The 13,159-nt window shown below is 38.0% G+C and overlaps 1 protein-coding gene across 8 annotated transcripts in view; it reads left to right on the plus strand.

Annotated features, from left to right (window-relative positions):
* Positions 1-12,726, plus strand: part of LOC102911227 (uncharacterized) — a 60,775-nt gene extending 48,049 nt beyond the window's left edge. For 7 of the 8 annotated variants that reach the window (XM_076562683.1, XM_076562685.1, XM_076562684.1 and 4 more), the window contains one exon: positions 9,951-12,726. In XM_076562683.1, coding sequence (XP_076418798.1) covers positions 9,951-11,593 — 1,643 coding nt within the window. In that variant the 3' untranslated portion in view covers positions 11,594-12,726. The remainder of the gene's footprint in view (positions 1-9,950) is intronic. The other variant, XM_076562687.1, reaches the window with a different exon arrangement.
* The last annotated feature ends 433 nt before the right edge of the window (positions 12,727-13,159 follow it).

Genomic DNA, 13,159 nt, shown 5'->3' on the forward strand with positions numbered 1-13,159 from the left:
TAGGCCATTTTGTGCCAAGAAGACAAACTTCCCAATGGAAATGTCTTAGAAGCCCAACATTCTCTCGGGATCAAATTGGTGCAGCCAGGAGCAATTGTGTCTCGCGTCAACAGAATTCTAAGTTATTTAAATGCCATATTCTCCAGGTCTATGAAGTGTTTGAAGATTACCTATCTATCTGAAATATATCTATGTATACCTAGAAGACTTAACTAACATGGCTACAAATATGATTATCATAGATGACTAATTATTAATCTATTTTTAATTATCCATTACAATTTTAAATGAGTTACATAAACATAATACCTCAAACAAGAATAGAAACATATATATAGTATAACAAAATTAACTTAAAGTTTGTATCAATAAACTAAAATTTATACCAATGTAAAACATTTTAAACATGAACTAAAATCTATACCAATGTAAGACATTTCAAACAAGTTTTCTTTAAAAGCAGGTTCATTAATCTACCCTTTTATCTCATCATCTCCACATTCTCCTATATATCTATATCATATCCCCTTTTCTTTTTTAGAAAGAGATCACATTTATAATCAACCTGTTTTAAATAAAAATATTGGTTTTTCTCTGTCCCACACCAGAGGGCTCTTCTGATTTGGGACACAAGAATCTCTTAACCAATTTTTTTTTTTTTTTAAGCAATATGTCTGGGTTTAGAGGGGGAGTGAGCCAATTCCACCTCTAAAGCCAGCTTGGTATATTTGGGAATTTGGGCGTAGCATCTCTTACTACTTCCTGCTGGAGGGGGGCGCTGTATCTTATGGGGATGCAAAGAAAATTTTTAGGCCTATGGGGTAGTCCGTGAGGCTGTATTGTGTGAACCAGTTGCCTTGAAACCGCTCTGGATGTTGGATCATCTGGGCCATGGTGTCACCGGAGGCCTTTCAGGGGGTCTTGGCTGGTGAAACCTGATGTATCTTAATCTGGAACAAATCCACAGCCTCTGGCTTTCTGTGGAAACAAAAGCAGAATCTCTTTTCCAAAGCAACATATCCTTAAATCCAAATTTTGAAGTCAAGTTACCTTTAAAATATGCATATTGGTTTAATTCAATATCTTTTTTGATCAATTGTTTTTTTGCAGTTAAAAATCCCAAAGACAACACAATCCAGATTGTCTGTGTAATATTCATCTTTACGTGGCTTTTTACATTAATTTTTTTTTGTCTCTTTCAAGCCTACGTATATTTTACACACATTGTAAACGATTTTATCTGAATCAGTCTTTTTGTGAGCCTATTGCTTTAAACTGCATCCTTCTAAGCCTGAAACAGCGCTGTGGCTACTGGCTCCGCCCACTTTAGCTTCCCAACATGGCAGTGGTACATTTTCCGCCAGCTCTGGGAGTCAACAAGTCTTAGAAATAGTGGGTCTAAGCTTTTATCAAAGCAGCGTGTAGCCCAGAAACCTTTTTTTTTTTTTTTTTTAAATACTAGTAAAGACTAAATCTACCGCATAGCATAATGTGCCCCTGGCAGATGCCTCATTCCCGCCATAGTGCCGGTCAAACGCACCCGCCAGGAACCCGCCAGTGTTCAAACCTGCGTCTTGCGCTGTCTAGCTGCCCGTATGAGACAAGAAGCAGGAACCTGTTTTTGGCTCTGTTCAGAATTGGTTATTAAATATTCTCAGGTTTAAGGTGGAAACTCGAGCCGTTGGGCGCCATTTGTAGCTGGAGGGCTTCTCTCCAGGTTCCCCAAGCCCCGCAGTCCCACAATCCACTTATAAAATAATCACTCAGACGCTTATATCACTTATAAACTGTATGGCCGTGGCAGGCTTCTTGCTAACTGTTCTTTTATCTTAAATTAACCCATTTTTATAAATCTATACCTTGCCACGTGGCTGGTGGCTTCTCAGCGTCTTTACATGCTCTTCTCCTGGCGGTGGCTGCAGTGTCTCTCCCCTCAGCCTTCCGCTTCCCAGAATTCTCCTCTCTCCTTGTCCCACCTACTTCCTGCCTGGCCACTTGCCAACCAGTGTTTTATTTATATATAGAGCAATATCCACAGCAAAGAGCTGCAAAATGGTGAGTTTTTAATTGTTTATTCTTGAAAATTTCATACATGCATACAATGAAATATGATCACACTTACTCCACCATTTCCCACCTCCTATTCCTCCCATAGTCCCCTCAACAGATCTTCCTCACAATTTCATGTCTTTTTTTTCTTACAAATTTGCCCAGTTAGTGCTGTCCATATGTTCATGGATGTGGGAAAACGCAAAACAGTAGTGGTTACCATCACAAGATCAAGCCAGCCGAAATTGCAGCATAAATAGAGGGGAGATTATCTCCAAACCTCACCCCTTACCAATGAACTATTGGCTGGAAGAGGGAGAATCACTCTTCTTTGAGGATAAGGCCATTCGTAGGACTCCCATGATCCAATGCTGAGATTTTAATTCTGTTATTCATTCATTATCTAGCTAGAATACTTCTATGAAAACAAATTGTGAATGTCTGGCATGGTGGCACATGCCTTTAATCCCAGCACTCAGGAGGCACAGACAGGAAGATCTCTTGTGAGTTCTAGGCCAGCCTAGTCTACATAATGAGACCCTGTCTTAAAAAAAAAGAGTGGGAGAAATTGTCTCTCAATTATTATTTGGTTACTAGGAGTTACATATTCTATAGAAAGGAGATGAAAAGTGATTGAGGTTTTGTTTATCATTATTCAAAATAATTTTTAGTTGGGCTGAAGAGATGGCTCAGCAGTTAGTACTACTTGCTACTCTTCCAGAAGACTTGAGTTTGGTTACTAACACTCATGTCAGTAGACTTACAAACACTTATAACTCCAGCTTCAGTGGATCCAAAACCCTCTTTTTGTTTCTGTGTGCACCCACACTCATGTGCACATACCCACATATGGACACATAAACACAAAAATAAATAATTTTTAAAAACAATAATAATATTTTATAATATTATTTTATAAAATATAATAATATTTTCCCAATAATATTTTTCTCTGTGTAGCCCTGGCCATCCTGGAACTCTCTCTGTAGACCAGGCTGGCCTCAAACTCAGACATTTGCCTGCCTCTGCCTCCTGAGTGCTGGGATTAAAAGCATGTACCACCATTGCCTAGCCAAAAAAAACAGTAATTTTAAAATGGTTTTAGCAACATCTGAAGGTGACCAATTTTTTAATTAAATTTTTCATGCAAGTATATATTGTATGTTAAGCATATTTCCCTTCTATCTTAGAGTTACTGTTGCTGTGATGAAACTTCATGACAAAAGCAAATTGGGGAGAGAAAGGTTTATTTGGCTTATACTTACACATCACTGTTCATCAGTTGAGGAAGTCAGGGCATGAACTCAAACAGGGCAGGAATCTGGAGGCAAGAACTGAAGCAGAGGCCATAGAGGTATACTGCATACTGGCTCAGTCCCCATAGCTTGCTCAGTCTGATTTCTTACAGAACCCTGGATCACCTATCCAGGGGAAAATACCACCACAATGAGCTGAGACTTCTAACATTAGTAACTAATTAAAATTAAAATCACTTTATTAAAAATGTTGTACAGGCTTGCTAGCAGCATGATCCAATGGAGCCATTTTCTCAATCAAGGTTCTCACCTCTCAGATAACTATTGCTTGTGTCAAGTTGACATAAAGCTAGCCAACTCATTTTCAAACCAGTCCACTTTCCCTTTTCTTATGCATTCATCTCCCATTATGTTACTTGTTCCCCTAGACAGTTTCATATCTATTTTCACATTGTGTGTGTGTGTGTGTGTGTGTGTGTGTATGTACACATATATGGTTTTATGTATATACACAAAAATCTAGGAACCACAAATGAAAGAAGATGCTTATATTTTAGAGACTGGCTTAATTCACTTAATATGATTATCTCTAGTTGCATCCACTTTTCCTGCAAATGACATGATTCCATTGTTTATAACTGAAAAAAATCTATTGTGCATATGTAGCATTATTTTCTTTACCCAATTCTCTGTTGGACAAGATAGTTTTTCCTTAATTTAACTATTACTTTAAATTAAAACTTAATTTAACTATTGTGAGTAGTGCTACACTAGACATTGAAGGACAAGGATCTCTGTAGGTGGAATTTTTCTGTCCCAATAGTCAGTTCCCAAATAACCACACAGAGACTGTTATGCCCAGATCGTCCCCAAAGAAGCCACTGGAGACCTTAGGTACAGAATGCAAAAGCAAGGTTTATTCAAATGAAGTTTACAAGCCTCAGCAGGGGGGCTCATTCCAAATCTCTCACGCACAGCAGGGAGATTGGAAGGAGCATGCCCCTTTCTTTGTGAGGCTAATTCTTAAAGGCACAGACCACATAATTCATCTCCCACAGCCCGCCTCCCTCTTTTTGGTTCATATCAGTAGTCTTTCATGTTCTCTTTATTTCTCGTTTGTTCAGCAACCGTGTTTAGGAGTTTTATGAGCTGTCTCCGGGGTTCGGGAAGTTTGGGATGTTTTATGACCACTTAGTCTCTACCAGATGGTCATATATCCTAACTCTGTGTTTTCTTAAGTTTCTGTAGCTGATAAAGCTACCTGGGAAAAAGGTGGCTAAGTTCTTATCTACACTTAGGAATCCTGGTTTAAGCTTCTCTTTGTCTGTAGGGGATGGAGTGGGGGGAGGGTTTACTGAGGTTTCACAGAGACTATTATGAATTATAAATGCTTGGTCGATAGCTCAGTTTATCACTAACTAGTTCTTATAACTTAAATTAACCCATATTTCTTATCTATGTTCTGCCACATGGCTCAGTATCTTTTCTCAATATGGCAAGTTCATCTCCTACTTCTTCTGCATCTCCATGTGACTCCCAATACTCCTCCCTTCCTCTTCTTCTTCCCAGCATTCTCTTAGTCTGATTCTCCCACCTAACCTTATCCTACCTAGCTATAGGCCAGTCAGCTTTTTTAATAAACCAATTACAGTGACATATATTTATACAGTATAAAGGAATATCCGGCAGATCTCTGTAATATCTGTGATATGTTGATTTAGAGTTCTTTGGGTAAATACCTAAGAATTGTGTAGCTGTGTCAATTTATATCCTTTTTTGTGTAGCATTTATAGCTTTACAGATATAAGCATTCTTAAGTCCTTTTTTGGGGGCAGGTGCTCAATGTTTTGCCCAGGCTAGCTTCAAACTTATAATCTCCTGCCTCAGCCTCAACCGTGCTGAGATTGCAGGTATGACTCACAGGCAAAACATTTTTGTCATAAGCAATTGCCTTGGTATTCTTATGAGTCAAACTATCCCACCTTTGGTTAGTGGAAACCCTTCATGTTGGCCATGAAGCTCCACATCACCCATCCCAAGTGGTAATACACAAAGACAGATCAGACTCATAAGATAAGACATAAACAACAAAGCAGACAGTAGCAATTGCTGTCACACAGAAGTTTTACCAGTCTGAACAAAGAGAATTTAAATGATAAGAGGCTGTTTTAGTTGCCTCCTTACACAACCTCTGGACTGCCTGATGTCCCCACATTGGGCCGTTTCAAACTCTAAGTTTGGCCCTCAATGTCCTGTAAGGCTTTGTTGTACAGCTTTGATTTTGGAACCCAGCTGACGGCGCCAAGGTGCTGGACCACCGCAAGTTTGACTCAGTCCCCAGTGTCATCAGGACATGAAATCAGAGATCCAAGGCAGGTCAGAAAGCAACTGTTGTATTTTGTTTGAGTCTTAAAATGGTCTTATAATAAAAAAATAAAAAAAAATAAACATGTGCCAGATATTGGGGTGAAGCTGAAAGATCAGAGAAGCAGAACAAGCCACAGCCACCACCTCTTACCTCATCAACTCCTCAGCCTGAAAGAGCTCAGCCAATAGGCCTCTAGCCGAATGAGCTTCCTCAGCCAAAAAAGCTTTAGTTCCTGTCTCCTCATCCTTTATATACCTTTATCTACCTAGCCATCACTTCCTGGGATTAAAGGCATGTGTGCTTCCCAATACTGAGGAATACCAATACCAAATACCAAAAGGTATGTGTCACCACTGCCTGACTCTGTTTTCACTCCTAGACTGAGTCAATCTCATGTAGTCCAGGGTGGCTTTGAGCTCACAGAGATCCAGATGGATCTCTGCCTCCCAAGTGCTAAAATTAAAGATGTGTGCCACCACTGCCTAGCCTCTGTGTTTAATCTAGTGGCTTGTTCCCTTCTGTGATCTTCAGGCAAATTTTATTAGAGTATACAATATATCACCACACTGGTGGCTCTAGTCCAGTTATCGAGAATAACCAGAGGGCCATGGGACATCTCCCTGTACTTTAGACAAAGGATTTTGGGGTCTCATTAGATCCCTTTAATCCCCAGTAGGATACCCCCAAACCAGAATCTAGAAACCAGACAGAAAAGTGTCACAGAGCTTTTCTTTAAAAAAAAAAAAAAAAAAGCTTCTGGGAGGTCTCTATAAAAATGCATGCTACTTTTTTTCCAAGCTGCAGGAAGAGGGGTTCTCTGTGTAATAGCCCTGGTTGCCCTAGAACTCTCTTTGTAAACCAATCTGGCCTCAAACACAGAGATTGCCTGTAAAGATGTGAACCATCATACCAGGCTCTTTCCTTGGTGTTTTTGTGTTTCTGTATGAAGCAGAAGGTTGTTCTTTTAAAATCTGTGAAGAATTGTGTTGGCGTTTTGATGGGGATTGTATTGAATCTGTAGACTGCTTTTGGTAGGATGGCCATTTTGCTATGTTAATCCTAATGGTCCATGAGCATCGGAGATCTTTCCATCTTCTAATATCTTCTTCAATTTCTTAAAGTTTTTATTAGTTTCACTTGCTTGGTTAGAGTTACCCCAAGATGTTTTATATTATTTGAGGCTGTTACAAAAGATGCCACAACTTGAATCTTATGAAATCATGTTTAGACAGTTTCATTCCTAAAGGTTAGAGAGTATGTTTAAAATTCTTTAAAGAAAAAATCCTCATGTCTTCAAATTGATACTTCTAAGTCAAATTCTAGAATTTTTTATTTTTAGTACATTTGTGTGTGTGTGTGTGTGTGTGTGTGTCTGTGTGTGTGTGTGTGTCTGTGTGTGACACACATGCATGTCATAGCTTTTGTGTGAAGGTCAGAAGAAAATTTACAAAAGTGGGTTCCCTTGTTATATCCTGTGGGTCCCTAGAATTAAATTAAGGTCATAAATATCTTTGCCTGCTGAATCATCTCACTAGCCCTAATTCTTTTGATTAATTTTTCATCTGTTCATGTACATGTGGCATATTGAGCTGATTGAGGTAATGATGTTGGTACCTCTGAGAACTGAGACTTCTTACTAGAAAATAGAAATGACAAAGTATCTACCATTATTCAGTTTTTCTGATGGTTATATACAATACTACAAAAATGTTTATGTGGTTCTGAAGTGAAATCTAACAAACAAGATTATTAAGAGTAGCTCAGGGCTGGGGAAATTGCTCAGTGGATAAAATGTTTGGTGCCAAGTCTGATGAGCTCAATTCAATTCCTGAAACCAACAGGGAAGAGGGCAAAAAATAACTGACTTCTGCAAGTTGTCCTCAGGCCACTGCATATATGCTGTAGCATCTGTGCCCCCTAACATAAATAAGTAAATGTAAATTTTAAAAAGAGCAGTCCAGTCCTTTCCCTTTCTACCATACTCTCTTCTGTTCCTCACAGGTAACCTTTAGTGGAATTTAGTTTATCTTCGAATTGTTTTCATACAACAATGACCCTATATGAATATACTTAAACATTTATCTATACTCTACAGTATACAGGGGGCTTTTTTGTTTGGTTTGGTGTGGTTTTTAAGACGGGGTCCAATTGTTTAACCCTGGCTGGCCTGGGATTCACTGTGTAGACCAGGCTGGCTTTGAATTCACAGAAATCTCCTGCATATGCCTCCCAAGATACTGAGATAAAGATGTGTACCATCACACCTTGCCCCTATGCAGTTTAATTTGCCCCTTTTCACTTAGTTTTTGAGAACACATCAAATACATATGTGTGCATGTATATGAACTCGTTATTTCTTTTATGATAATATAGTGTGGCTATAACATAACTCATAATATCAGTAGAAATTTGGTTCAGTAAACATTTTAAGTATTTCATTGGTGCCATATGAGCTCTATTGTAAGTATTTAATTCCCTTAAATATCCATTTTGGTGAGCACTGTTTTATAGGTGGGAAAATTATACAAATAGATTAGATCAAGTGAAAAGCTGAGTCAGAATTCACTCCTGATCCAAATATTCCACATGACCTAAACCACAGGGTCATACTGCTTATGATCACCTAAGGAAGTTAAGATTTAGCAGATCCTAGATGGAGTTTGACTCCTAAATGCAACTTGTGAGACCCCTTCCTATGATTCAGTGTCCATCACTTGATAAGAACTTGTGCTTTTCTATCTAGAGAAAGGAAATCACAGGGAGGGAAACTACAACCATGTGACCTATTTTAAAATTCATTGCTACTGTAGTAAATCCTAGTACTATAAAATCTAAGAAACTTAAATAGTAGCTGTATTCTACTTGTTTCAACATTTCTCCGGGCTTGAATGTTTTCATATACAATCTTAGAAATTACAGAGGCTGGAGATGTAGCTCAGTGCTTAAGAGCACTTGTGTTGTTCTTTCACAGGACCTGGGTTCAGTTCCTGGCACTCACATGGTGATTCAAACCATCAGTAACTCCAGTTCCAGATCTGACTCCTGATTCTGACCTCTGTGGGCAGAAGGCACACACATTGTACACATACATGTACACAAAACACTTATACACATAAAATAAATAAGTAAAAAAAATTTAAGTAAACTATGAGATATAATTTATGTATATTGCAAAAAATGTCTGCTAAATTTTGTTGAATTTAGGATACTATTGATTTTAAGATGTGCCACTAAGAAATAAATATTGCCACTAATTAAGTTATGGCCTGTTGCCAGCATTGATATTTAAGGTATGTTTGGATTCAGAAATGTTAAAATGTGAAAATTTTATAGATTATGAATTATGAAATTAAAGGCAGAGTTGCAATTTAACTGTTTAAATGAGTGGTAGGGATTATTAAATATATTTTAATCAAAATTTAAAATATATAGGAAGGTCAGAGTAAGCTTTTGTAAAATGATAAAACTGCCTCTTAAAAGTTATCTAGATTCTGAATATAGCAAAATATAGAAGACAGGAGGGTAATATAAGGAAACATCACAAGTCATAGAGTTAAAATATGCACATATTTTAAGTGAAGTAGAGTGGTCAGTAGCAGAGTCAGTGGTGTTGAAAAACTGTATGTGTTGAGGGAGATCATACTTGTAAGCTCCAATTGAGAATAGTTTTGTTTTGTTGAGCTCATTATTCTAGATTTTCTGTGATATGGATCAGAATTATTAATATTGAGTTTAGGAAGTACAATGCTGCATTTTCCCTAGGTGGAAATAATATATGTTAGGTGTAGCCAGAAGTTCATATAATTATGCCAGCTGTATTGGCACATGCCTTTAACTCCAGCACTCGGGAGGCTGAGGCAGGTGGATTCTATGAGTTCAGGGTTAGTCTAGTCTACATGGTGAGTTCCAGGACCCCCAGATCTACATAGGAAAACCTTACCCAAAAAAAGTTCATATAACTAAGAAAATTAAGGGTTAGAGATGTTATGGGAAGTTTTTCTTGATCATAAAAAAGACAGTATATGAGAATTTACTAAAAGGTCCTCTCTCCTTTGGGACTCTGATAAAATGATGTGATAGTTTCATCTGGATCACAGGGAAAGCTCTTATGAGATGCCCTTAGAGGAAGCTAAGCCCAACCTCAGATCTGCTAGATCTGCATCTCAGGTGGTCAGTAGCTGTATGCCAGTAACAGTTGAGGTCATGGCATTTCTGAAAAAAAAGGCCTACTCCCCATAATGACAAGTATACACATGATTTACTGTGCTTTTTTTTAGAAGTCTGCCAAATTAATGAACAGTTTGAGAGGCAACATCAGGATAACCAAGATAAGTATCTGTTGATGCAATTTGGATTCTCTGAAGACAAAATAATTACCAAGAGTGACCAGAACTGTGCTGAATTTGAAAACACATTTCATCTGAGCACAAGCCTTGTTGTCCCAATGCAAAGAACCCACAAATTTGAATCATTTAGAAATAATATGGTGGACAATTTAAGCTTGCTTAGTAGAAGCTCTACAGAAAATAAACATGATACTGGGTATGCAAAGTTATTCTTCCATACAGAATATGAAAAACCTAATTTCATAGTGAAACCCTGTGGATATAAAGAATATGACAAAACCCTCAGGCGAAAGAAAGGTCTTAGCCTTCATCAGAGAATTAAAAATGGAGAGAAGCCTTTTGAATGTACTGCATGTCAGAAAACCTTCAGCAAAAAGTCACACCTCATTGTACATTGGAGAACTCATACAGGAGAGAAACCATTTGAGTGTACTGAATGTGGGAAAGCTTTTAGCCAAAAGTCCCAGCTCATTATACACCTCAGAACTCATACAGGAGAAAGACCCTTTGCATGTCCAGAATGTGGCAAAGCCTTCAGAGAAAAGTCAACTGTCATCATACATTATAGAACACATACAGGAGAGAAACCTTATGAATGTAATGAATGTGGAAAAGCCTTCACTCAGAAATCAAACCTCATTGTCCATAAAAAAACCCACACAGGAGAGAAAACCTATGAGTGTACCAAGTGTGGGGAATCTTTCATCCAGAAACTTGACCTAATTATACACCATAGTACTCACACAGGAAAGAAGCCTCATGAATGTAATGAATGTAAGAAAACATTCAGTGATAAGTCAACCCTCGTTATACATCAGAGAACTCACACTGGAGAGAAACCTCATAAATGTACTGAATGTGGGAAGTCTTTCAATGAGAAGTCAACCCTCATTGTGCATCAAAGAACTCATACTGGTGAGAAGCCCTATGAATGTGATGTGTGTGGGAAAACTTTCACTCAAAAGTCAAATCTAGGTGTGCATCAAAGAACTCATTCAGGAGAGAAACCATTTGAGTGTAATGAATGTGAGAAAGCCTTCTCTCAAAAATCCTATCTCATGCTACATCAGCGAGGCCACACTGGAGAGAAGCCCTATGAATGCAATGAATGTGAAAAGGCATTTTCTCAGAAGTCCTATCTCATTATACATCAAAGAACTCATACAGAAGAAAAACCCTTTAAGTGTAATGAGTGTGGAAAGGCATTCCGAGAAAAGTCAAAACTCATTATCCATCAGAGGATCCACACAGGAGAGAAACCCTATGAATGCCTTGTGTGCTGGAAAGCTTTTAGCCAGAAGTCACAGCTCATAATCCATCAGAGAACACACACAGGAGAAAAGCCCTATGAATGCACAGAATGTGGTAAAGCATTCAGGGAAAAATCCACATTCACAGTACATCAAAGAACTCACACTGGAGAGAAGCCCTATAAGTGTGCAGAATGTGGCAAAGCCTTTACCCAGAAATCCAACCTTATTGTACATCAGAGGACCCATACAGGAAAGAAGGCCCATGGAAGAGGCCATACCTGCAAGGCAAAACTCACTACAAAATATGGAACAAAGCACTAGTGTCTTTCATATACCCAAAAGGAAAGATGTGTTGATTTAATGTTGAAAAAGAATGACCTGAATTCTAGTCTAATCATTGGGATAGGGTCGGCATTTCTTTTCATCTATTTTCACCCTAATGCAGGTTGAAATAGAAACAGATGAGTAATTTCTTTGGAAACCACTGCAACCATAGGGCTGTGAGTCTAAAAGGCAATCAAACCCTAGTGCATGAGATTTCACAGCTTCAGAAGTGAGGCAGCATAGCTAAGGACTCTCCTCTGAGGGCTGAGGTACACGGTAAGGTGCATGACCAGAGACAGCTGTGACAAAGACCATGTGTGAGGCCTGAGGAGAAACGGGCAGACAGACCTTATATTTACAGAAAGTAATCAGACAGATTTGAGGGAGAGCTGGAGGTGGGGAAGCTGGGGCAGATAAAGGGATATAGTTAGTCTTCTTTACTGGCTTGGGAAAAGTAAAGTCTGAAAGAACTAACAGAAGGTAAGGGGTGTCTCATTTGTTTGAAAAACTGATCTGTCTAGAATGTGGCCCTGGCATCTTCCTCCACAAGAACCTCAGGCAAACAGCAAGTCCAGGAGCAACTCTTCTCATTCAAAGAAAAGCATTTAAAAGTAATAAAAATCACAAATACATTTCTACTTCTAGGAATACATATATTCACATGTGTACAAAGTGATCAAAACAGATATTTGTTGATGCAGTGTTTGAAAACAAAAGATTAGAAGCTTTCCAAATGGCATCGCCTGGATTCTTCTTCCTAAAACTGATATATATCCATACAGCAAACTCAAGACAAAAACGAACAAAAAGAATGTGGATATCATTTCTGTAATGGTTTGGGGTAGTCTCCAAGTTACATCATTAGATAGGAAAAGCAAGGTGCAACACAGCAAGTATAATGTGCTACTTCCAAAGGGGGAAATGGTAAGTACAGAGTACATTGTATGCATAATCTGTTTCTGGAAAGGAATATAAGAATCTGATTATCATTATTATCTTACAAAAGGGAAGGGGGCAGTATGTGACTAGGGAGATGAAACCTCGAGACACCTGTGCATTCTCTCATAGCTTTGGAAAGTTGTACAGTGTGGATATATAACCTTTTTGACAAATAAATCTTTAAAACCGTATTTCATTCCTTTAATAGTTAATTCTAGATACATAATTTATAACGTTTAGTGTATATAAGCTGAGTAGAGTTTATTTTCAGTGAATAAACTGAAATACTGGCAAACAGGAGCAAATATTCAATCAATTCCTAAAATATGTAGGCATTTTTTTCTAAGCATGAAGTAAAGTAATTCTAAGGTCATCTGGGACCATATTACATAAGCCTAAAATAACTGAAACTGGAATATATTTCATATTTAGGGTACACAGTGACACATGTGAGAAGTTACTTTATTAAAATTCATTGATATCTTTTCAAATCTTAAAATGATTTAAATGACTTCATATGCATACACTGTTTTTACAAGAAGCATAAAGTACCAATTCAATGGGAGGCAGAATAACTTGCTCCAAATATTACACAAGTGCTAGTAACATGGATTTCCCAAGATC

Source organism: Peromyscus maniculatus, chromosome X (genome assembly GCF_049852395.1).
Source record: "Peromyscus maniculatus bairdii isolate BWxNUB_F1_BW_parent chromosome X, HU_Pman_BW_mat_3.1, whole genome shotgun sequence".
NCBI classification, from domain to species: Eukaryota; Metazoa; Chordata; class Mammalia; order Rodentia; family Cricetidae; genus Peromyscus; species Peromyscus maniculatus.